We start from the raw sequence: 27501 nt of genomic DNA, 5'->3' as shown, positions 1-27501 counted from the left end.
CAATAGACATCTCTAAGATAAACAACTTTGTATTCATTATTAATTTGTATTCACCTGAGGATGGATGTTAAAATCCAGAAAGCGCTAGTGATTTAGATATATTTTGGAACTGTATATTTTCCTGCTTTTTTTATTGAATTATATATATATATATATATATATATATATATATATATATATATATATATATATATCAGAAGGTTGATTAGGTACAGTTGTAAATAGGTAATGAAGATCAGAATGACATATTCTATAAAAATCATTTAAATTTAGCACTTTCTACTTGTCTACATATTTCATCAAGCAGTTCAAATATATAAAAACTGTTTAGAAAGGTTTTTTCGATGACGTTATTTAAAAAGAATCCTGTATGACGTCACAATAACTTTAACCGGTTGCCTTTATTATTGTTTACAATTCCCACATATTTTGTTTAAAAAATCAATATTGAATCGTAGTTGAATTGTTAAAATGATTATTATGCAAAACTCAAATATTCATATATAGTAATCAGTCATCCAAAAATTTACTTTGTTAAACACCACTCTGATTCCACGCACAACTACATGTATTCTGAAGTTAAAATGAATAAATACATGAGTTCCTCATTGACAATATCTTCATAGTCTTTGGTGATCAGGTTTTCCAACAGTTTATTGGAATTCCCATGGGAATGAATTGTGTTCCTTTGTTAGCTGACCTGTTTTTACATTCCTATGAAGCAGAATTTATTCCAAAACTTCTACGTGAGAAAAAAACATATCTTGCTGTGGCCTTCAATTCCACATTTAGATATATCGACGACGTGTTATCTATTAACAATAATACTTTTCATTCATATGTCCATTCGATACAGCCCTGTAAACTCGAAATAAAAGACACCACAGATTCGTCCACGTCTGCTTCATACTTATATATTTTTATTGAAAGTAGATATCAACGGCAAACTAAAAACATAACTTCATGACAAACGGGATTATTTTAGCTTCTCCATCGTCAACTTCCCATATGCATATTGTAATATTCCATTATAACCTGCATATGGGACTTTTATCTCTCAGCTGATTCAATACGCAAGAGCTTGTTCTGCGTATGGTCAATTTGTTAATTGATTGATTGATTAAATATTGTTTAACGTCCCTCTCGAGAATATTTCACTCATATGGAGAAGTCACCACAGCCGGTGAAGGGTTACAAAATTTAGGCCTATGTTCTAAGCTTATGGCCATTGAGCAGGGAAGGGTCTTTAACGTGTCACACCTGCTTTGACACGGGATCTCGGTTTTTACGGTCTCATCCGAAGGACCGCCCCATTTAATCGCCTCTTACGACAACCAAGGGGTTCTGAGGACCTATTCCAACCCGAATCCCCACAGGACTCGAGACAGGCTACTGACAAACAAGTTGATGGTACAGGGGTTTCAACAGTCTCGTTTAAAGTCAGTATTTCGCAAATTCTATGGTCTTTATAACGATCTAGTTTACCACTACAACCTTTCATGATAAAATACTGTCAGACGTGTTTCATACCTGTTCTTATGCCGTTCTTGGCACACTGATTTTGACGATGGATAAATCCGTTTACCTGGTCAAGATATAGTGCTCACGGCGGGTGTGACTGGTCGAGAGGGGATGTTTACTCCTCCTAGGCACCTGATTCCACCTCTGGTGTGTCCAGGGGTCCGTGTTTGCCCAACTCACAATTTTGTATTTCTTATAGCAGTTTTGAGATTGATCACTGTTTGTTATCTTCACTTTTCCTATTAAGATTTAGATTCAAAAGTTTTATAAAATAGTCCTTTGGGTTTACGAGTTATTTCATTTTTAGTCCACATTTTAAATGTCGGAAACACTTTAGATTTACGATCACTGTATTCCGCAAAATGTTCGCTACACGGGGTGTTCCACACACTAGGATCTTTAGTCTGTTGTTTATGCACCCTCACTCGCGCATTAAGATTGTTAGTGTGTCCTTCAGATATTGGGCGAGTGGCACAGTAAATAAGATTTTCAGATTTTCAGTTCATGATAGCATTGATTTTCAGTATTTTCGCGGAGTTTAAAGTTATGGAATTTTTTCTGGGGGTGGTAAAGGACTTAAGCTGTAGCTTATAGTCCCTTTTTACCACCCCTCTTTTCAAAGAAAAAATGATTTATGTATTTTACTTGATGATCAATATTAAACACTAATGTATCCCCAGTATGTTCATGGTCCTTTCCCCCTGGGATATTGGAAGATAAGGGTAGAAAAGTACGTTTTAAATGGTTACAATCAGTCTGTAAACTATAGAATTATCAATCGAATTGAAACGGCTTTCCTTTATTCATGATATTTAAATCCCACATCAATGTGCTATTTATACAACTTAAACTTGTTAAAATCCCCTGACGTGCGCGTGGCTATTTATAGAAGCCTAACAATATGCGTACTCTCTAGGTATATCTATTATATAAATGTTTTCTTTTATATGCTGTTTTTAAGGGGATATTAATAACTGTGATACATGAATTTCGGATAATACAGCTTTAAGTGGATAAAATAGACTAAATGCCTGCCATTGAGAGAGAGAGAGAGAGAGAGAGAGAGAGAGAGAGAGAGTTCAAATGTGCATTTTTATCGATTAAAATCCAAATAGCACAGGGACGTAGCAACAAGAAGAGGGAGGGGGGGGCTGCCCCTCCCCCACCTCCCCTATTTGGTATTGGTATGTATAAATGTAGTCGACAATATCACGCGCCCTGACAAGTATTTCGAGCATTAGCGTGGCACCGATTATCACGTGACTGATTTGATATTCAGCAGGTCAAGATGGGATCAAGACAGGTAAATGAGGTAGAAAGAAAACGTGCAGTTTTTGCAGATTTTTATGAAATTTCATCACCGACACGAGATTGTCCGGTCTTGCCTTTTAGATATAATTTTCGTTATTACCAAATAGAATTATAATAGAAAGGAGAAGTTTGGACAACCTTGTGTTCAATATAAACAAAGGCTTTAAAAACCGATCATTTGATGAACATCAGTAGAGCTTTAACAAAAACAGACAACCCCGACTTCAAAACACGGCGTAGCTCTTAATGTTAGCGAATTGTTCAGTAAAATAAAATACCAAACTTGTAAGTCAAGGTATCAATGAACATTTTGGGGTATTGTAACTGGCAAAAATTCAAACTTTGATGTTTTACTAACTCGTCGGTGGCCATATGTCACAGCTAAATTGGAGAGGTCCTTTAAAGTGTTTCCGTTTGTCACATAGCTATGTTGCAATATTAAATCATATTTTTTATTTAGCCTATAAATATCTTGAATATTCTATGTAATAGTATTCTTGGAAATGTATCTGTAAAATATGTGCACATTTTGGATGTGTCTTGAACTTACAAAGTTATTTCTCTATTCATTCGTAATTTGACACAAAAAATATCAGAGTTATAATTTAAGTTTATGTAGATTTTCATCACAATATAAAATTATTGCATTTCAGGTAGAGTACCCAATGCTGTCTTCAATATTGACGTTATCACATTGACAAGATTCATGGAGGTTGTCATAGGAATGGGATTTGATCGGGTGAATCTGAATAGCGTACTTTGTTCCATTTTGATTTTTCATCCGACAGTCGATAGTGAAGGTAAGGGAAATTTATCTTCTCAAATGACCAAAAACTAAAACTGTGTGGTTATTTAAATTCATGGGGCCAATAATCGTGGATTGTCGAGTTTGTACACTTATACAAGGATATAATGCCGCGGATGAAAAGGTGAAGATAACGAGCATTGGTCATCTCGTACAATGAATACAAAACTTAGTGTTGGGCAAACACGGATCCCTGGATATATTGGAGGTGGAATCAGGTTCCTAGGAAGAGTAAACACCCCTTGTTGACCGGTCACACCCGCCGTGAGCCCTCTATCTTGATTAGGTAAAGGGATTAATCAGAGTGTACAAAACGTCCTCACAATTTATATGAAACATTTCAAACAGCAATTGACCAAATAGGAGGTTATATTGGCAAACTAGATATAATAACCATACTATTCGCGAAATGCTGTCTTTAAACGAGATTGTTGAACCCCCTGTACCATCAACTTGTTTTTCAGTTGTCTGTCTTGATTCAAAATCTGATCATACACATAACAAGCTCTTGCATATCGAATCAGTGGAAATCCGGACTGGAATTGGTCCTCAGTACCCCTTGCTTGTCGTAAGAGGCGACTAAGTGGGGCGGTCCTTCGGACGAGACCGCAAACACCAAGGTCCCGTGTCACAGCAGGTGTGACAGGATAAAGATCCTTCTTTGCTCAAAGGCCATAAGCGCCGAGCATTGGCCTAAATTTTACAACCCTTTACCGGCAATAGTGTCGTTTCCATATGAGTGAAAAATTCTCGAGAAGGACGTAGACAATATAAAATCGGTCAATCAATCGAATCAGTTGAGAGACATAAACACCATATGCAAGTGATAATGGAATATTGCTACATAAATATGGGAAGTTGATGATGGAGAAGGTAAAGCCATCCCGTTTGTCATAAAGTTGAGTTGTTAGTTTGCTGTTAAAATATATGTTCAAAGAAATAGCTAAGTATGAAGGAGATGTGGAAGACTCTGCGGTGTCTTTTATTTAGAGTGGATATGGTTTCTGTAAATTGAAACATTATATTAATTGTGCATTCTGGTGTTGTTTAAAAGTAATGGGACATGACTAATCACAATAATCCATGAAAAGTTAACCCTGATTACACAGTGTTTTGCTGGATGCATACTGTAAATGTATTACATTTGGCTGTATATTCTATTTAGCGCCTTTAGCGGAACGCAGCTTCCGCTAAATCAAGTACATCGCTAAATGCCATCCGTAAATCTAGATGTTTAAAGTAATTATTCGCATTCATTTAAGGAATTAATAATAAAGTATGAATATGTTTTGTTCTTTATTAATGAAATAATGCACATAAATTCAAAAACATAAGTTACACAAGAAATCTCAATGAAATTGAACATGCATTTTATTTATTTTCCACGGAAAAAATGACCGTGCGGACGTATATTAGTATCGTTTTACAGTGATGAAACAACTTCCAATATTCCAGCTTTTCTCCAGCCTGTTTTTATAATGTCTGTTGTTATTTTCTGATGAGCAGACACAAGCCATCCCGCATGTATAGGCTTTAATTTTGATAAACTCAGGTCTACGTCGAGTTCGTCAATTGTTTTTCCGTCCGTCAAGTTCTTGACAATTTCGTCAGCATACCAGGACTGAAATGCGCTTTTAACAGATTGTTTGAATGTGTCGTTACCCGCGAGATCTAAAGGCTGTAATTCCCCAGTACATGAAGCTGGTACGAATCGGACTTTAATGTCATTTTCGGACATTTTCTTAATGAACGATTCACATTGATGTGCTCTGAAAACATCGAATAAACACAAAGCATGAACATTTGACTTTTTCAAGGGCAAGTCTTCGTGTATTCCCTCTATGTACGGAACTAAGATTTTGTCCACATATTCAAGCATGGTGATTTCATTTGACCAGTGATTCTCTGTGTGCGTTATGTCCCATTTCTCTGGGAACTTAAAATGGGGGTGACATTTTCCTGTCTTTCCTTGATAAATAACCTGAGGCGGGATCAGTGCACCTGAGCAGAACGGTGATCTATAAGAAAATAATACCGCTACTGTACAAAAAGAAATTATCCCGATAATTACAATTATTGTTTCAATTGGGACAATAAAATGTTTAAAACAACTTATCTGTCCCTTGTCTTCAAGCCCAATTATCTACACTTGTTTAGCTCCACTTTTTTCTAGGGTATAATCACCAACAGGAATTATTTTCATATTAGTTTGGTCAAAGTTGATAATTAGTTCAGGGGGATTTCATATCCCTTGACCAATTTTGAAATTTCGGCCAAGAATTCCATCCTAATAAAGTCAAAATCATTCGGAACTTTCCTAGCAGCTTTTGTGCCCTTACGTTTAACATAGCCATGTCTCCGTAAAAACGACTGGGCCCAGGTTTTTGTAATCTTAATTGAACCCCCGTATTCAAATAGCAATTGTCTGTCTTTATTTTTGATGATTCCTTTTGCACATCCTATTAGAAGATGATTATTTATGACACCGCCGGAATTTCTAACATATTGAACATAAGTTTTGACATCATCTTCATATTTACCCAGAAGCAAAGATGCTCTGCGTTCGGCCTTTTTGAGAGATGTTGGCTCAGAACCAGATGGGTTTTTTTTACACGAAGAAATTCTTTCTTTAGTATCTTAAGTGAACTTTATGGAAAAATTCAAACCCAAATTATATTAAAAAGCATCATTCAAGAAATTTCATTCGCTTCGTCATAATAAATGCCATAAAAGATATATTTCATTTTATGTTTCTTAACTGTTCATTTATTATCTTCTCGTTAATGTATTGATTCTGAATGACGTTGTAAATGAAAAGTTTCGTCTTCCTTATGATTATCAAGATTGTTATGATGAATTCCTAGAGTCGATAGAGGACAATGCATTGTGGAGAGTGCGACAACTATATTTGAAACACCAGGAAGATCCTAAATTATGTGATCCTGATGTACTCAATCAGCAGATACACATTGATGGAGGTAAGAGTCTGTCTTCAATATTGTGTTCTAGAACTTGGGGAATGACATGATTATATTGTTCATAAAACGGCCATAAAACTTTATCGTTACATTCTAAAACAATATTTGAATTAAAAATATTTTACACTTACAGAAGTAAACACATCACTGACCATACTACTCATTTGCCCAACATAATCATTTGAGTCTAAAGCAGACCAAACATCTTTCAGACAACAATTGCTTTTTTTGCTTCAGGAGGTTCAATGACACTCTTAGCTTTTTTGGACAAATATGAGGCAATATAACCACTTAGTAGAGAACCTTGTGGGCTGTTGTCTGCATTTCAATGTCCATTCAGTTCTTTTTTCTGCTAGTTTTGGTGGAGTCCATTGTCATCAATTCCTAAAATAACTGTTTATATCAGTAGATTATGAAAAATACAGTCATAATTTCAGACATACATATCAGCTGCTGTGGCCATACTTGATCTTCAACTTCAATTGTAAGAATGATTTCAAATTGCCAGAAGTTTTTCAAGATTACAACATTCTTGCATGATGAGTCTTAGAGTTTTTAAATTGATCATTGTTCGTTGTCTTCGCCTTCTCACACGGATAATATTGTTGAGTACTATTATCTGTGCTTCCTGTAGAACGACATGCAGAACTGTTACTGTTTGTAAGTATCTTCCTACTCTTGATCAGTCAATTCATGGTGTTGATTCATCAAAACAGTACCTCTTCTGTGTTCCTTTTCTGTTGGAAAATGCAAGGTGAAGATAACGAACAGTGAACTCCTATAAGCATTACAAAATAGATAGTTGGGCAAACACGGACCCCTGGACACACCAGAGGTGTATGACCTGAAACATGGAAAACAATGCTTTAAAAGTTAATTAATGATTTATACGGTATTATTTCCCAAAACATTGCCACACTAGTGTCATCACAGTAAGGCCACAATAAAATGTGTTTCCGGTTTCCTTTTTTTGCTGCTGACCCGAAATATTTTATAGATGATATACATATATGAAAAAGAAAATAAAAATCCTGAATTTGGAATTTCTATCTCTTTGCATTCGAGTTTCTCTGATGTACATTTAACTACTATTGATCTTCAAAATGTGTGAAAAGTATTTGTAATGTATATAACTGTATTGAAAGCATATCAAAACCTAAGATTTCAAATAAACATTTTCAAGAAAATAAAATGTTTTACGTACATGTACCTACCCTACCTAATTTTTAAAGAGTGAAATAGGATACACACATATCTTATTTTGGCCTAATACCACCTTTTTGAAACTTCATTATATATACAGCATTTTTCTAATATGGTGTAAAAGATAAGATAAATATTAATTGTGAATACGTAATACATGTCTATCATCTGTGAGTCTGTGACTCTGGTAACGGGTGGTTTCGTTCCCATTACCTATCCGCACTGAGTGAATTCTCCCTCAGTGGTTTCGTCCCAATTTCAATGCAGCTAAGATAAGGTAGAAAATTAGGTTATAGTCGAGTGGTTTTGTCCCGATGTACTAGTTGAGTGATTTCAGCCCGATTTACCTGCACAGAATCTAGCAATTAGAAAAATCGTATTTTCTAAATAATCGTTTAAAAACAGTGGAAAGAATTCTAAATTCACATATCCAGTTTGACTTATTTCTAATACAGTTTGAAAAATCTTAAATCTGTTTGAAATTGCCCCCTCATTAAACAAGTCTTTCACATACAAAACTCCACATGATATTCAGTTCTTTAAATACAATGTATTACTTTAATAAAAAAAATTACAATTGTTCCATATCGGTTGTTGTCTAGGGTACACAATTTGCACTCATTAAATGAACATCATATGTGCTTATAAAATTACGACAATTTTTCTATTTTCATATTTTCTACTTTTTTTCTGAGAACACAATATATATGGTATATCTATATTCAGTCGTTTACAATAGCATTCAAAAATATGATACAAAACGGATTTAGATTTTAACAATCTAGGAACCCACGCAGCTTTAAGTGCTTTTGTTTAATTTACACTCAATATCAACAATTGATAATCTACCTTTTAAAATACTACCTATCAGAACAATACGCTTAATTCTCTCAGTCTTATCTCAAATAAAGTTGTATATAAGACGTTGTTTTTTCTTAATGTAGGCATTATCGGTAAACTTAATATTGAAGCAGTATATACAAGTTTAGATATACATGTAACTAATGTCTTTACTATGCATGATTTAGAAATAAAGTAAGTTTTCTTCTTTTACATGATTCAAAGAGTTTTTAGCTCACCTGAACTGAAAGCTCAAGTGAGCTATTCTGATCGCCTGTTGTCCATCGTCTGTCCGTCCGTCTGTCTGTAAACATTTTACATTTTCGACTTTTTCTCCAGAATCAATGGGCCAATTTCAATTAAACTTCGCCAAAAGCATTCTTGGGTGAAGGGCTTTCATGTTTGTTCAAATAAAGGGCCATGTTCCTTTCAAAGGGGAGATAATCACACAAATGCAAAATAGAGTGGGGTCATTTAAAAAATAATCTTCTCAAGAACCACTGAAGAGATGATATTTACATGAAAGCTTCCTGACATAGTGCAGATTCAAGTTTGTTAAAATCATGGACCCCGGGGGTTGGATGATGCCACAATAGGTGCTCAAAGTTTTACATACAAATATATAGGACAAATCTTTAAAAATCTTCTTCTCAAGAACCACTGAGCCAGAAAAGTTGATATTTACGTGAAAGCTTCCGAACATAGTGCAGATTGAAGTTTGTCCAAATCATAGACCCCGAGGGTAGGATGGGGCCACAAGGGGGATCCAAGTTTTACATACAAATATATAGGAAAAATCTTTAAAAATCTTCTTCTCGAGAACCACTAAGCCAGAAAAGCTGATTTTTGCATGAACGCTTTCTGACATAGTGCAGATGCAAGTTTGTTCAAATCATGGACCCCGGGGGTAGGATGGGGCCAAAATGGGGATCAAAGTTTTACATACAAATATATAGGGAAACTCTTTAAAAATCTTCTTCTCTAGAACCACTGAGCCAGAAAAGCTGATATTTACATGAAAGCTTTCTGGCGTAGTGTAGATTCATGTTTGTTAAAATCATGGCCCCCGGGGGTAGGATGGGGCCACTATGGGGGATCCAAGTTTTACATACAAATATATTTTATGTAGCAATATTCCATTATCAACTGCATATGGTGTTAATAGATCTCAACTGATTCAATACGCAAGAGCTTGTTTTGCGTATGGTTAGTTTTTAAATCGAGGCTGATTTCTGATTGGACGATTTTAAAATCACTATAGCTTTCTTATATTTGATGCAAATATTATGACACTCTAACTGTGTATGAAAGGTGAAGATAACGAACTGTGATCCAACTCATAACTTCTACAAGCAATACAAAATAGATAGTTGGGCAAACACGGACCCCTGGACATAGCAGAGGTGTATGATACAAAGGCCTGTTGAATGATATCAACAAAAGTACTGAATCATTATCGCGTGTGCGTGAATGCACGTGCATTGCTTTCTTTCATTTCTTGGTACTGAAATGACCATATTAGATGTACTTATTAAAACGTAAAATAATTTTTTAAAAAGATGTTTTGCTATAGATCTACAATACCACTTTTTAAATGGGGGATGTTTGGGGAACATATTTAATTCTCCCTGTTACAATTAGCACTAGTTACAAGTAAAATTGGCCATTTTCAAAATTCATTCTATAGGCTGACTCGTGAGATTTTTTTCCAAATAGTAGTGGGGAATTGTAGTGGAAACATAATCAAATTAACCGAAGAATTGAAATAAAAGATCAACTCCTGTCCTCTAACCCCAAAGATATTTGATTCAGAGCTTTTAATTTCATTTTTGAATTTTGCGAGATAAGAATTTTCAAACAATTGTGAAACCAACTTCTTCTCCGGCTGTCCATCCCTCTTTACCTTATGTCTGTTGTTGTTTTTACAGATTACTTCCAAAATTCTCGGGATTCATATTGTATTTATGTATTACAAATTTGACAGAAATAAACAACATTTTACATATTATATCATGATTTTTTTTTCGTAGTCATAAAAAATGCAATACATAAATCCTTGTTTAAAAAAATAAATAGATATATAAAAGACGTCATTCTTCATTAGAACACCTCCGCGGTAACAGACACCTGTCCCGCAGAAACGCATGCGACTTCTCCAAACTTACATCATAGAATGGGCCTGCTCGTGCCGGCCCATAATAAAAAAAAATGAAATTAGAATGACCTTGATTTAACACTGATATAACTTCTCTAAAACGACCAAATCTTGGACCGAAAAAAAAACCCGTCCCTTTCATTAGGGATTGCCAGTTTACCGAGAACTTGCATTTAGAGGCATTTTATTTCATTTTTCGTTATATATTTCTTCCATTTATATCACGAACCATATAAAACAGTGTTCAAAAACTATTTTTCACTCTTGAAAAATAAATGACCATATAACACGTTTATTTCCAACACAAGCCGTATGATGACTGCAATCCATACATTGGGTAGGTACAGTTGACTTTGATTTAAGGAATGAATATGTTATCTTTTCGTTGGATGGAGGTATTCCACAAAAAAGACGGAAAACTGCATCATTGCACTTAGCGAGATAGGCGCAGTAATTTGTGAATACACAACTCTAAAACAAACCACCCAAATCCGTTAGGCCTAATGGCGACTTCCACTTCCACATTAGACCTAACGGATGTAGTTTTTTTTTTAAAGTTGTGTATTCACAAATTACTGCGCCCATCTCGAAATAACATAGAATGTAGTCCAATGATGACTCGTTAATTCAACTAAAATCAAATAATGTTTTATCATATAAAGTCAACGTTTTAAAATATTAATTGATAAGGAATGAATTTATTATTGTTTCGTTGGATGGAGGTATACCACGAAAAAAAAAGACAGACAACTTTTGAATTATGTGCTACGCGCAATGATGCAGTTTTCCGTCTTTTTTCGTGGTATACCTCCATCCAACGGAAAAATAATAAATTCATTCCTAAATTCCAATGATTTTACAACCAATGAAAAGGCATGTTAACATGTAGAATTAAATGATCTGATGATCTAGTTAATTATCGGTGGAGGCCAAATTAAACCGCTTGTACCAGACATATTCTCACTGAAATCGTCTAATTTTGAATTAAAATTCTATTACAAAATACGTTACTGACATTCCTCTTACCTATAAACCTTTTGTTTATGTCTATTGTTTATGTACGTCTTTAACATTTTTGACGTTTGTGAAAATGCAGTAGTAGAGAGCGAAGTTCGCGTCGCGACGAGATCGCTCCAATGATTACACATATGAGTCACGTGATTTCCTCTTCATCATCTGGAAAAAAATGAGTGTCAGGTCTACCCAATGTAAAACTTATACGCTTTAACTCTGGATAACTGCTGATCTGCGGATAACTCCGTTTACCTGATCAGGATATAGGCCTCATGGCGGGTGTGACCTGATGTTTGCCCAACTATCTATTTTGTATTGCTTGTACGAGTTATGAGATTGATCAATGTTCGTTATCTTCACCTTGCACTGTACCAATTTTGATGCACCAGATGCGCATTTCGACAAATAATGTCTCTTCAGTGATGCTCAACCGCAATTTTTGAAATCCGAAGTAACAACATACTTGTTATAGCTATTTTAGGGAAAACAGAGTGCCAAAAAGTGGAGCCAAATTCGTCCAATCTAATTGAAATCAAATCCTAGAATACGCTCACAATGACTACGCAGATTTTACGGCGCGGATCTAAGAAGTTTGATTTAAATTAGATTGAGATCTACCCGTAATGCTTCTGGAAAAATGTCGCCTTCACTACGGTATATTTCATTCGCAATCCTGTAATTAAAATAATTAGATTGTTTAGAAAGTACCATAAACTTTTAAAATTCTAGACAAGCTTTCTTATAGCTTCAAATGTTGTTTTTTTTTTTTTTTTTTTTTTTTGCTTGGTTTGAAAGAAGAAAAAAATATTGCAGCTAATATGACGTCACTATGTAACTGTTTACATCCACCGCGTTATATTTCCTGCGTTTAATGAAGAGGCGGATAAAATGTCTACACAAGTCGTGTTGCAAAATGTTAATGGGTTTCGCTCATCTCAACGGTCACACCGTACAACATATTAAATATGAAATTGCTATTTAAATATTTCATAGTAATTTTAGTCTATTGAAACCAATTCATGTTTTGATAATTATCATTAACAGTCATGGGTTTGTTCTTAATTCACTTTCGCTTATATCCATACGATAGTATGGTGCAATACTATGGCATTTGATACTGTGATCAGTTACAATTTCTACAATTTAGAAGAGTTACTTGGAGTTGCCATGTTTCACTAACACCTATGACATCACAGCTAAACCCTAGAAATTATAGAGACCCCTCGTATTTCTTACACCTCCTGTGGATAATTTCCCATCTGGGTGGTCTGTCATTTTTTACACCTTGTCGAATTTGATCACCCCATAGAGCAAAGTTTTCTTCTCTTAAAAAAGTGGAGTTATTATGATTGGAAATTACACATACATATTAACAAATGTCCTAGAAAAAGTGGCAGATGCCCTGTTTTCAGGGGTGTCCGACTTTGTGAGAGTTTCTTTGTACGGAAATGTTAAGATTTCTGTCGGAACTTTAAAACTCGGTCGATATTTAGGGACGACCGGCTTTCTGAGAGCCCGTTTGGAGAAGTTTCACTGTATATGTAAAAAGTCAATTATTGACACCCTATCTCATCTACATCTGTTGACTTAAGGTTTTCACATTTTATGCTTTTTTTTAAATTCTGTTCTCTATTAAGTGTACTGTGACACGGAATATAATTGATTAAACAGATTGCCTTAAACAGAATCTCACGGTCAAGTACACAAGGCGATCTTTCATTGAAGACTCGATATGAATATAGCATTGGTTATATAGGTTTTTTAGCTTAAGGTGTGTTATTCCAACGCGAGGAATAATATGAAAAGATATTTCAACAGATGAATAATAAAACAAACCCACCTAGATATAGCAAGTACATGTATCGGATATCAATGATATAATTTTAGATATTTTTACTCCTTATTTGCAAAGAATATGTTTACGAGATTTTTATGGCATATTACCTCGAATGATTGCAATGGAACACGTCCGTACTATTTCCAAGTAAACACTATGAAAGATGTTTTCGCTAAAGTATCATTGGGGTATTTTGAGATAACATATCACTTCTTACTTATTTTCAGGTAATCAGAGACTTTCACTATCTCCCAAAGAATGGGCGACACTCATTTTCATGTTGCTGGCAGATAACTACGTTATTCCCATTGACACATTATCCGAAGCAAAACAAAGAAGTATCCAACAAGCGTTTCCACTGCTGCAAAGTGTTGCACTTCTATCTGACATAGAACGCTTGGTAGAATTAGAGAAATATGATAAAGTTTTAAGAAAAGAAGAAGACAAAAGAATTATCAGGTTTGCATCAGACGAAATCCGTCATCAAGTGATGAGTTACTTTGTCCTGAATTGTCTTACAACTGATGAGGATTACAAGAACTATATCAGGCTGTCTTCAGTGGACTCTTTGTTAGAGTATGTACGTCCATGGACGTATGAGGTGGGAGGAAAAGAACGATGTTTATATCTAACGGAGATACTTCTGGACGATTTCATCGAAAAATTAGGGCTAGATGCTATACGACACGTCATGGTGGGGGATTATTATACAGACATGACTGTTGATTCAGTGAGAGATATCATTCAAAAGAATGGTAAGTTGTCAACAATTTAAAAAAGATGGTTTGGTATTTTGAGTACTGTGTAATCATTAGATTTCGTGAGGGCTAAATGTTTCATATCCCATGAATTTCAAACCATAACGAAATGCAAAGTTTATTTAATGTTTCAATATCCATAAAATTATACCACAGTGAAAATGCAAAATATTGACAATTCATGAATATTTTCCTTTGTGAATTTTAATGATTTTACAGTGCATTTTTCTTTCCAATTTTAGTTAACGTACCACGGGAAATCTTTGACTTGGACTATGAAGCACGATGCAGATATGTAGAATGTGCCAAGAAAGGAACTCAGACCATACACAAAGCTCGTGCAATGATCGTTGGATGTGCAGGAGCGGGAAAAACAACTCTTCTGAAGCGACTGCAGAAGTGCGGTCGAGAGGAAATAAACAGAATTCAATCAACAGTTGGATTAGAGATTCACGAAGACATCTTTGAAATAAATGACGAAGAAAATGTTTTGAAAGGTTGGTATCTATAATCATCACGTAATCCTCCATAGAATGACTGGATATAAAAGTTTGTAGAAAATGTGAGGATTTACGTCCCTTTGACAATGTTTCATTCGTATAGAGACGCCAGCAGTTTTAGAAGATGTAGCAAATTTTTATGACACCGTAACCAATTTAGCGATAAGAATTCAATATCATGCTAACACCTTTTTTGAAACTGGCACATGCTAGTTTTTTTGTTGTTTTTTTTTTTTTGGTCTCATTAAAAAGACCCGCGAGTTCTACTACCGAAACTTGTTGTAGGAACAGTCGCTACCTGTAGTAAAGACTCAAGTATGCGGCAACATTGTATCAAACTACAAACCCGTCTGTCTGTAAATAAATTTATGACATCTCTATACTAAGAATCAGTATAAGGTACTTGGTTTGAAATTACACCGAAGATGTCTCATTCCATGACTGCCGGTGTTATATAGTAGCCTTTCCCACTAGCCATCTTTCCCCCCGGAAAAATGACTATATAGTAGTTTTTTCCTCCGACAAAATGGCTATATAGTAAATCTTCCCCCACGGAAATGTGGCCATATAGTAGGATTCTCCCCCTTTTATCGCCAGACGACACCCAGGAAAACATACTATATTGTAGACCCCCACTCTTTTCATTCTGGTTATGTTTACGGCTCACCATTCCCATACATATTTTTTCCATTCTGAAATTAATCATTTTCTGGCTATTCATTTCATTTAGATCCCAAATGGAGAGTTGATTTCCGAATTCCCTTGATTGGGATTTTTGGAAATATTTATAATTTAACAAACATTTTATTCAGTCGAATGTTATGTAAAACAATCATACACAGTGTATTTAGAATGTAAAATCAGAATATTTCGTGCTTGTAAAACAGCACCTATTTAGGCAACTCAGAATTTGTTAGTTAAACAAATAGGTATTTATCGTAAGAGAAATCAAAACTGTCTCTCTCCATTTCATTAACACAAAACTTTTCATACAGTTAGTGGAGTAAAACTTTTAAAAATTCTGCAACTCTGTTGATTGTCTACCCCTGATTCCAAATTGTCGCTTACCAAGGAATCAACTCGATTTCTAGCTAGACATGATTCTTAACACCTCATTGGGAGAAAGTGGGATTTTCAATTGAATTAGAGGTTTTTAAGAGGAACCCCAACTGTTCTCGGGTCATTGGTGGATTAATAGATGTTATCGATATAATCGTAACTATTCCAGGCGGTGCAACTCCCAGCTTTACTGTCAGTACTTTGATTTATACTTATTCGTTTACAAAATTTCTGAGCTGAAAGCTTAACTATTATTCATTTTACCACCTCAATTTATTGCATATCCATGTTCATACATGTATATTACATTTTGTATTAAAATCTTTTGCACAGTACCCCCCACCCCACGTGGAATTTTGAAATTCCCCCTGGGAAAATTGGGTCTATACCTTAAATATTTGGGCCCCCTGGAAATATTGCCTGGATCCACCCCTGGCGTAAACTGGTTTCGTTTCGTTCCTACGTGGACCTAGGCTCGTTTCAATTTCGTTTCGTGGTTTTGCAGATGCCCTAATGATAAACATATACAAACGAAAAAACAAAATAACCAAAGTGTTAAAAGAATGGCTTCAAACCAATTGTTTCATCTAAAATTTCGAAGTAAACATATTTTAGACAATAATGATAATGCATTGTGCATTCATTATTTCAAAACATTGAAAATGAATCCTCATGAGAATATAAAAGGTATGTAAAATGATGGTACATACAATCTTTCTTTTTACATAATGCCTTTTGTTTCATAGTTCAGACTTGTGTTACCATGGTTATCAGGAAACGTTATCTTTCTTTATTTTTCTTCTTACTTAGAAGTTTTTCTCAATACAACTTGCGTATCCATACCGCCAGGTGGAGGCCCGTACAATTTGTCCATTCATGATCAAAACTTGTAATAATGCGCTTTTCTTCAGATGTGAAGATTGATATATCCCTGTGAGCTCGAAATAAAGGACACCACAGAGTCGTCCACTTCTGTTTCATACTTAGATATTTTATTGAAAGTAGACATTAACAGCAAACTGACAACTCAACTGTATGACAAACGGGATGATTTCAGCTTCTTCATCGTCAACTCCTCATATTTATGTAACAATATTCCATTATCACCTGCATATGGTGTTTATATATCTCAACTGATTCGATATGCAAGACCTTGTTCTGCGTATACATGTAGTCAGTCTTTAAATCGAGGTAAGCTACTGACAAACAAGTTTATGGTACTGCAGGGGTTTCAACAGTCTCGATTGAAGTCAGCATTTCGCAAATTCTATGGTCGTTATAACGATCTAGTTCGTCAATACAACCTATCATTGGGACAAATGCTGTCTGACGTGTTTCGTGCTGATTGTTAGGTCGTTCTTGGCGCGCTGGTTTTGACTGCGGATAACTCCGTTTACCTGAACAGAATATAGGGGCTCACGGCGGTCGACAGGGGATGCTTACTCCTCCTAGTCACCTGATCCAACCTCTGGTGTGTCCAGGTGTCCCTGTTTGCCCAACTATCTATTTTGTATTGCTTGTAGGAGTTATGAGATTGATCACTGTTCGTTATCTTCACCTTTGATGTGTTCAAACATGGATATAACATTAGAAATACCAACAAATTAGATTAAAATTGTACATGTACTCTCTAAATTGTACTCAAAAATACAGATATCCTACCCTTGAACATGTTTTCAATGAGAATGCAAATTACAATTGTGAAATAGCTAATTCTCTCTCTCTCTCTCTCTCTCTCTCTCTCTCTCTCTCTCTCTCTCTCTCTCTCTCTCTGTAGGTGGGTGGGTGGGTGTGGGTGTGGGTGTGTTTGCTTATACATTTGTAGTATGGGATGAATTTTAATCAAAATTGATTTCTTTGTTTTTTATAATTTCGAATGTTTTATACTTTCTCTGTAATACCGTAAAGCATATCTCTAAAATTTGTTTCTATGAAAATACATGTTCATGTATCTACATTCAAAATCTCTGCAATATCAATATTTGTTGTACAAAGCCCGACTGCCTTTCCATAGTCTGTTTTCTAAAATGAAAACAAAAAATTGTGAGGGGGTGACCCTGCTATTGGGGAAGATCTACGTTATGTAGGGGAAAGGCTACTATAATATAGCCATTTTTCCGGGGCGATCTACTATGGGGAAAGGCTACTATACAACATCGGTCATCTACACTTCCACGGAATATGCGATGGAAATGTATTTAGTACTGTTCTCATCTGCGATGATTTATATGCATGTACAACACCCCTACTAACGTGTTCGGAACATATTCTTTATCGGTGTTAAGTAGAGCGTAAAATCAAAGACTATCGAATGAAATATAGTCTCGCTGCTCCGAGACTCCAACGCGAGCTACCTGAGACCCGGTGAATTTTCTACCGGATATGGATGTGCTTTAAGGAATTCCAGTGTTAATGTAAGTATCAATTAGAAATTATGGTATATTGTGCTTTATTTGTTTTTGCAATATATAGATCTATGTATCAATGCATTATTTTCCTAATGCCATCAGCTAATAAAGCTTAAATAAGAAATGATAAGAAAGAGTTATCGTCCTTAGATTTGGACCTAGGCCAACTTTGAAAGAACTCTTGATTATCGTGAAAAAAAATATTGAGAGGACATCTTTCTATTTCAAATGCCATAATTAAATGTTAATGTTGCATAGGGATTGTGTTCAATTTATGAAACACTGAAATGTTGCATACAATTTACCATTTCCACGCAGAAAATATTATAGTCTGTTTCATGTTTGAGGTATATACATGTATGTATCTGTGAATGTGCATGTTACAAGCAAAGAAAGATGCATTGCAAGTATCTTAAAACTTCTAAACTTAATATTTCTTTGATGGAAACATAATCATTTTCCTAATCTAGCAGTATAAATAAAGTGAATTTATTTTGTGAAGAAAGTAAATTTTATTGATTGGATCTATTTTGGTGACCAGGGGGTGTGTATACTACCCATTCATAATTTTTTGATATATAAAGATTTTGATAATTAAACTCATTGATGCATGCAGCACACTTAAGAAAATTAGAATGAATGAAAAGTATATGACATGTATTTGTATGATTATCATTTGGTACATATGTAAATGAAAAAATCCAACTTTTCCTTTTATAATATGATTTAATAATAATAATACCATATTTATATAGCACCCTTTTCATACACTACATGTATGTACGCTCAAAGGTGACCAATTATGGATTGTTTTTAAGTGGAGGAAAAGCAACAATAAATGGAAATTAGAACATGACTAGATGTATACATGTATATATATAGTAACCATTGCCAAAGTATATAATGTACCATTGATAATTTTAAAAGTTGATCACAAAACTGCAAAGGACATCAGGGGACGGTGCATTAGATTTAATAGGATCCTCCCTGTATCTAATGCAGGGTTGTAATTGTCATTTATAACATGTATATTAAATCTGGTAAAAAAATGTGCATATTAGACACCAGTGGACAATGCATTAATTATTTTTTTCATCAGATCATGCATCAATCTTCTTATATGTAGCAAAATATCGCAGTCTTTGATTTATATAAAATAAATTGCACTACACTGTAATTAACTATTGTTTTAATATACATCAACTATGTTTTGTCTGTAACAAACCTTTGCTGTTTCATTTTTAGTATTACATTTCGCAACATAATTAAACAGTTATAAGTCTCAGAAATCAAAATTGAACTGTGATCATAAAGAAGTTGTTCTAGAAATTTAGGAGAAGAAATTATTTTGCATGATCATATTACATGGATTTTTTTTTTCAAGTTTGGCCAAGTTAGGATCATAGTGTGCACTGAGTATTATTTAACCTAAAGTAAAGAATTTTGTAATTATAAGCTCCCTTTAATGAAAAGCTGACTGCGCAATGTTAATTATTTTACATGTTTTAGTTTGTGCTATATATTTAACTGAATTGCCTTAAATTGTAAAGAAAAAATTGTGAATTAAATACAATTGTAACTGATCAAAATATTTATTATATTGCATGTTGATGGAGTTTTGAAAATTTAAAAGCATAAATTAAGGCATCAAATAAATATTGTGTTTCTGACTAAAAATTAAACACACTACCCTTAGTTTTTAAAATAAACATATATTGTTGAAGAGATCATTGAAGAAACATTGTTTGAGGGACTTGACATCTGTAATTCAATTTTATCTATAATAAGGAATTTTAATCAAACTAAATCTAAAAATTTCATTGACAAGTGAAAATAAGTTCAATAAGACACAATTAATTTGTTTAAATGGAGATTGTGATCAGAATATTAAAACTTAATTGTTTACAGTTAAAGAAAAAAGTTACGAATTATATGTTCCAATCTGAATTGAAATTAGACTGGTATATTCGACTTGTCTTCGGTACACCTCAATACAAGGAAGGGTATCATAGAGAAGTGGGATTCTTTTTCTCTTGCCATTATTTTGACTTCCACAGCAATTTATATTTTTAGCCTAAATTTCAAATCATAATACATATTTGTGCATGTGTCTGATTTCAGTGTACTTTTTGGGGACTTTGAGTGATTCACCACCCTTTGAACAAATGTATTTTGAGATCCTCAAAGGAATCCTAGATTTGTCAAGGTATCACATCTTCCTATAATTGAATGTAATGATTATGTTTTCAAGATTTTAAAGGAGATTATTCTGTCTACAAAGCGAGATCATTTTATCTGTCCTTAAATTTTTAACCAAGCTATACACTGCATGCAGATACTTTTGTTTCTTAAAAACTTGTTATAGTATATGCATGGTTGTATATGTATATGTACAGAACTTATGAAGTTTTTGTATATGTGTTCAGTGTTTTATTATGTAAAATCTGCTTAGGGGTACAACTACATTTACAAATTATGTACATGTATACAAAGGCACAAACACAATTTCTACCTCTAAACTTTCATCAGATACAAGTCAAAAAATTTAAGATTATAAGAATTAAGCTAATAATTATACATGTAGCAGATCTTAGAAATATTTTCATGAAGAGATACATTATTGCTTATGCTATCACTTTGCCTGTCTTGGTTGAGTATATAGTACACTTGCAGAGGACACACACTGTTTCATGGAATACTGAATCTTAATTACTGACAAATCGTATAATTTCATAATATTACATTTTTTGTTATATACTAAATAAGTGCATGATTTTTTTCCTTTTAGAAGCCATGTTTTAATTGCTGCCTATCAAATAGTACTGTGTCTTGCATGTGTAAATTGTAAGTATCCAGTGTCTTAGTATAAATCGTTAGTATTTTGAAACATGATGATACAGTTAGTTTATTATGTCTCCCCTCTTCCAGGGGGATCGAGACATTGTTTTTGTATTTTCTTTCTGTCCATCTGTCTGTCACAAATTCTTGTGAACGCTTCTCCTCCTACCGTATATGGCTTATCCGCTAGACTTGAAACTTTGTACAATGCTTCAATGCCATATGGAGATGTGCATATTGTTGGGACGGGAGGATCCAATTATTTTCCTAAAAGTTATAGTGGATCTAAGAGCGGTGGAAGATGTTTAAATAGCTTGTGAATGCTTCTCCTCTGATATGGATTATCACAATTAGACTTAAACTTTTCACAATACTTCAATGCCATTTGCAGATTGGCATAGATTGTAGGGATGGGAAGATCCAATTGTTTTCTTAAAATCTTAGGGGTGGAGGGTACAAAATAATTTGTGAACACTTCTATATGGCTTATCGGAGTTCATAAATGCTTAAATGCTTCTGCTCATGCTTTCTCCTCAATACCATACAGTACAATAAGGGACAGTTTCATTTGGAGAACTTCCAATTTGTGGAGCTCAGGGAGACATTTGTATTTCCTAATAAACAATCTTTAGTTTCAAATTGTGATTATGGTATTTTTGTTTCTCTTCTATAAAATGTTAATTATATTAAATATCTATTTTGAAAAAAATCATAAAATATACATGTAAAGTTATAATTAAATTTTTTTCTTTCTGGTAAAATAGGCATAGTGTGTATGCAGTGTAGGTAGAGATAAATCACATAGCAAAGAAAAATTCCAAATCGATTTTAGCTCACATGAGCTGAAAGCTTGAAAGAGCAATTCTGATCACTTTTTGCTGTCATCAGTCCATCTGTACAACCTTTTCAACTTCTTCTCCAGAACCATATAAGTGTTAATTTCAGCCTAACTTGCCACCCTTCACAGGGGAGATAATCACAAAATAGGGTGGGTTCATTAAAAGTCTTCTCAAGAACCACAGGGCCAGAAGAGCTGAAATTTACAAGCAAGCTTCCTGGCATAGTGTAGATTCAGGTTTATTAAAATCATGACCCCCTAGGGATAGGATGGGGCCACAATAGGGGATCAAAGTTTTACATGCAAAGGTATAGGGGAAATCTTTAAAAAATATTCTTCTCAAGAACCACTGGGCCAGGAAAGCACAAATTTACAAGAAAGCTTCCTGATATAGTGCAGATTCAAGTTTGATAACATCATGGCCCCCGGGGGTAGGATGGGGCAACAATTGGGGATCAAAGTTTTACATACAAATATATAGGGAAAATATAACATCTTCTCAAGAACCAATGGACCAGAAAGTAAGACAAAAGTTTATATTTACATGAAAGCTCCCTGACATAGTGCAGATTCAAATTTGTTAAAATCATAGCTCCCAGGGGTAGGATGGGGCCACAATAGGTGATAAAAATTTCACATACAAATATATAAGGAAAATCTTTTGATTTTTTTTAAAAGAATCACTGGGCCAGAAAGTCTTACATTTATGTCAAAGCTTGCTGACATAGTGCAGATTTAAGTTTGTTAAAATTACCCCCCCCCCCCCAGGGGAAGGGTGTGGCCACAATAGGGGATCAAAGTTTAACATACAAATATATAGGGAAAATCTTTTTCTCAAGAAGCCATTGGGACAACGAAATTTACATTCACATGAAAGCTTCCTGACATCGTGCAGATTCAACTTTGTAATAATCATAGTTACGGGGGTAAGTTGGGGCCACAATAAGGATCAAAGCTTTGCATGCAAATATACAAGAACAATCTTTGAATATGGGCCAAGGTAACTCATGTGAGCAATGTGGTCCATGGGTCTCTTGTCTTTAATGCTATTGATACTAAATTGAAACAGAATAGATATCTAGAAGGAGTAATTGAGACAATCAGTATTCATATTTCATACTGGAAAATGAAATTTAGATAGCTTGTATTGATGATTGTGAATTTTTTTTTTCTTTCAGAGATTCATTTTGAGGAAATAGCTGGTGTGCAGTGCACATTCCTAAATGAATTCATCAGTTTACATTAAGGATCTACCTTCAAATCCTGTAATCTGGGATTCTCTAAAGTGCATGCCACAGACTAAAGTTATAAAAATAACTTTCAAGAATTTTTAAGAAATTGTTATATACATGTATACTGATATAGAATTAAATTTTATAAAATTTCAGCATCTGATTTTATGTATATATAGACATATTGTGAAAAGTTTCCACTCTAAAGGTTTAATTTCTTTAATATTTAAGACTTAAAAAACTTTTGCAGATACAGTGGTGTAACATTGTCTTACTTTCTGATCAATACAGTCATATAGATAAGAAAACAATGTATATTTCAATGAATGTGGAAAATTTTCAACCATTGAATTTCCATTTATGAGTAGTAACTTGTACATAGTACTTCTTAACCAACTTTGATACTGTATAACTATAACTACCTGCTTGCATGCATTGCAGAGCACAACCGTAGTAATAATTCACATTTGCTGATGAATTGCTTTAGCATAAATAGTAAAATTCGTACGTTAAGTTTTAAATTTATGAAAATGCGTATTAGGCTTTTCACAGATATTTCTTAAGATATATAGAAAATATGTATATGAGGTGTATGGCACGCCATATTTATACAATGTATCTACCGGGTATTCCTTTAAAGGGACTGATTCACGATTTTACCCAAAATTTTGTTTTTCACTTTTAATGATCAAAATCTACTGTCTAATGTTTTTGAAAGATTTCACATGAAAATTAAGGTGATATATCATCATAGAAGCTCATTTTAGAGAGTTTATTATTTGTTTTGTAAACAAAGATTGCAGTAATCTATTGCTTACGAAATTTTCAAAAGAAATGGATATCGTTCCAAGTATTATTATATCTTTCACATTTCAAGCATTGTTGGGGTGAAATGTGTCATCTAAAAGTTAAAATTTGTGAATATGCAAAATTAAGATGCATTCTATTACAAAATCAATAGTTCACTTGTGTGTTTGTTTACATAAAAAGACTCGAGTCTTTGTTTACATAACACATATTTAAGGCTAAAATATTTACTTTTATTCTTGCATTCATAAGGTCAAAATTGTGGCTGTCAACATTAAATGAGCTGTATTTCTAATGTTTAACATCAAAAATGAAAAATATTTTTATCAAAAATCGTGAACCAGTCATATATAATTTATGAAATATCTTCTATTTCTGATAAGATATCTAATAAATCTTATAAGATATATATCTCATATAATATATAGTTTATAAAATATTTAAGATATATATTATAAATTATGAAAGATATCTCCTAAGCTTTATAAGATATCTTGTATATCAAATGATATAATGTTTAACAGATATCTTATAAAACATAAAATATCTTAAATGTTTTATAAGATTTCTCACAAGCTTTATAAGTTATCTTACATATCTTATAAGATATCTCATAAACAATTTTAAAAAAAATATAGCTCAAACTTTGATATATCTTATAATATACATGCAAGATATCTTATATGTTTTATGAGATATCTTATAAAAGTATATTCATATGATACATTATAAAGTTAACAAGATGTCTTATAAAATTTCGTTTTTGAGATATCTTATAAAATATCTTATTAAGTTTGAGATATCTTAAAAGACATAAGATATATGTTTTAGAAGATAACGTATAAAATATATAACATATTTTATCATCTTTTATCAGATATCCAATTATAAAGGATACAATTAATATATTTCATAAACTTTAGAAGATATCTTGTAAGTTTAATAAGATATCTTATAAAATTTATGAGATATCTTTAAAGAGGAATAAATCTAAAAATAGCATGCTATAGAAGTGTAGTAATAGAATCTAACAATAACATCAATTTCATTTTTTCTGTGACGTTGATGATTAACTTATAATGTGATATATTATTTTGTGCAGTTTATATGAGTCGCAATTATACTATAAGGGAGGAATCGCACATTTTCTTCACCAATTCTATTTTCAATGCAAAATATTCTCTTTTTGTAACCAATGCTGAAGATAACTTAATTTGTTAAAAATCCTTGACAAGAGGAAAAAAATTGTTTTGTCCTGTGACTTGCCCACTCTACAAAATCCTAAATCTGGGAGGGGGAACTTTTCTCCTAAGTTCGAAAAAATTCATGATTTCTTAGTATTCGGAGGGAGGAGGGGGTGTTAAAAACTTACTACCAAAGACAATTTTTTTATGCAAATTCTCCATGAATACATGCATATATGTTTGCAGTTCTGTCTTTACCCTAAATACCACTATAAATGAAAAATGGAAGAAAGCAGTCTCCCCAATTTCTTTATTTGCATATGTTATAAACAATGGAATTATTACCGTTGCCCCCCCCCCCCCCTCCGAACAAAAGAAGAAAAGACCCCCCCCCCTCATGACACGACAATAAGACTAAATATCAGTTAAACTACAATCTAAATCTTTAAATGACTTTAACTTCCTGAGCTTTTCACTATTTCACAATCATCGCTGGTATGACAGTTTCTAATTTGCATTGATGATACATGTCTATTACAGTTTATAGAAAATGACTATAGCTTTGGCAGATTTATTTCCGGTTTCCTTCACTGCGGAATTTGACCTCACCTCTAACCTTTTAATGGGTCAAAAAAAAACACGTGGTGTAAATTTAAATAACAATAACGTTAGTAGGGGTGTACAATGCATGTCATGGTTTGATTCATTACTCCTTATCCCCGAAAACAGCAAAAAACATGGCTCAACTGCTCGATTTTTCGTTTCACGCCACCAAATCATTTGTATCAGCGCCATACAGAATGCAAATTTTATCATTATTGTGTTGAAAATTTACTTTCACCATTTAAATATTGTATTGAATAATATCATGTACACATAGTTCCGTTAAGAAAATATCAACTGGAATTTAAGGGAAGAAGATGTGTGCTATGTTTCTATTTTTTTTTTATATAAATAACCCTAAACCAAAACTCTTTTAATGTAGTTGATTAAAACGTTTCTCAGCCAATCAAAAGTACGCAATTATTCAGCACGGTACTGTTACAAGTGCCTGCGAATAAAAAGGTAATAAAACAAACCCGGACCCTACACACAGACATGAGTAGATATCTTGGTTATTTCATTTTTACCAGAGGTTCTGATCCGCTTATGAATACCTCTGTAGCATGTTTACGAACTGGACAGTGATCTATGCATAAGATTATTCGGAATGGAAACGAAAGAACTCCGAGAGAAACTTTAATAATTCACTACATGTTGTGTTAACATAGTCAATTGATTTATGTCGTCTAGTCATTCCCGTGGGGATCCGGGTTAGAATAGGTCCTCGGTACCTCTTGCTTGTCGTAAGAGGCGACTAAATGTGGTGTTCCTTCGGACCGCAAAAACCGAGGTCCCGTGTCACAGCAGGTGTGGCACGATAAAGATCACTCCTTGCTTAAAGGCCATGATAACCGATCATAGGCCTAAATTTTGCAGCCCTTCACCGGCAGTGGTGACGTCTCCATATGAGTGAAAAATGCTCGAGTGGGACGTTAAACAAACACATAATCAATCTAATTGTCATAGGATCATTTACAATTGCAAATTGAAATAGACAATTATTAACAATTCGTTACAGTTGTATTATAATAGATGGTGATTTCATTATTTCAACAGTGGTGTTTGAAGTTCCCAATTAAAACAAGTTCCATTTTAAAATTGAAATGAAGAAATTTCAGAATCATGTGTCAAAATCATATTTTTGCCGAGTTTTTATTGATTCTGTCTATCTTTGATCCAAAATATAATCAAAACTATCTTTCGCTGTGTCTCTTCTTAACACGTCGCCATTTTTGGAAAACTTGTCATTCCTGCTTAAATTCGGAATATATTTGTGTAACTTTAGTTCAACACTAGCGCTAATAATTAGACATTTTATTTACCCATGTAACTCGTGGGGCTTAATTGAATTCACCCTAAAATATATGAGGGCGTTAGAGATATAGGATTTTTATAATTTATAACACATAATATCATTGTGACTATATGAGGACGTTGGTAAAACACGTCTTTATATCTTTGTTGATATATTATAGTAAAGTGCTAACTGCATCACTTGGTATATTAACCTCTGGAAAAGTACCAAATTTAAGATAATGCTAAGAACATAACAAATATATTATTTTACGAAAAGATAGCATTCCAAAGAGAGGGTTGTTGACTGTCCTTTT

General features: G+C 33.8%; 1 protein-coding gene and 1 long non-coding RNA gene across 2 annotated transcripts in view; both read left to right on the top strand.

Annotated features, from left to right (window-relative positions):
• LOC125676865 (uncharacterized) overlaps positions 1-27501 on the top strand; it is a 122478-nt gene that overhangs the window by 79645 nt on the left and 15332 nt on the right. The window contains exons 7-10 of the mRNA XM_056160460.1: positions 3486-3632; positions 6502-6615; positions 13892-14419; positions 14665-14919. Of these exons, the coding sequence (XP_056016435.1) occupies positions 3486-3632; positions 6502-6615; positions 13892-14419; positions 14665-14919 (1044 nt within the window). The remainder of the gene's footprint in view (positions 1-3485; positions 3633-6501; positions 6616-13891; positions 14420-14664; positions 14920-27501) is intronic.
• On the top strand, positions 18231-23348 carry LOC125676874 (uncharacterized). Its single transcript, XR_007370846.2, has 4 exons — positions 18231-18395; positions 20511-20595; positions 21178-21233; positions 23244-23348. It is a non-coding gene; the product is annotated as an uncharacterized LOC125676874 (long non-coding RNA).

Source organism: Ostrea edulis, chromosome 3 (genome assembly GCF_947568905.1).
Source record: "Ostrea edulis chromosome 3, xbOstEdul1.1, whole genome shotgun sequence".
Taxonomy (NCBI): domain Eukaryota; kingdom Metazoa; phylum Mollusca; class Bivalvia; order Ostreida; family Ostreidae; genus Ostrea; species Ostrea edulis.
The sequence above is the reverse complement of the archived record's forward strand: the minus strand, read 5'-3'. Positions and strand labels throughout refer to the sequence as shown.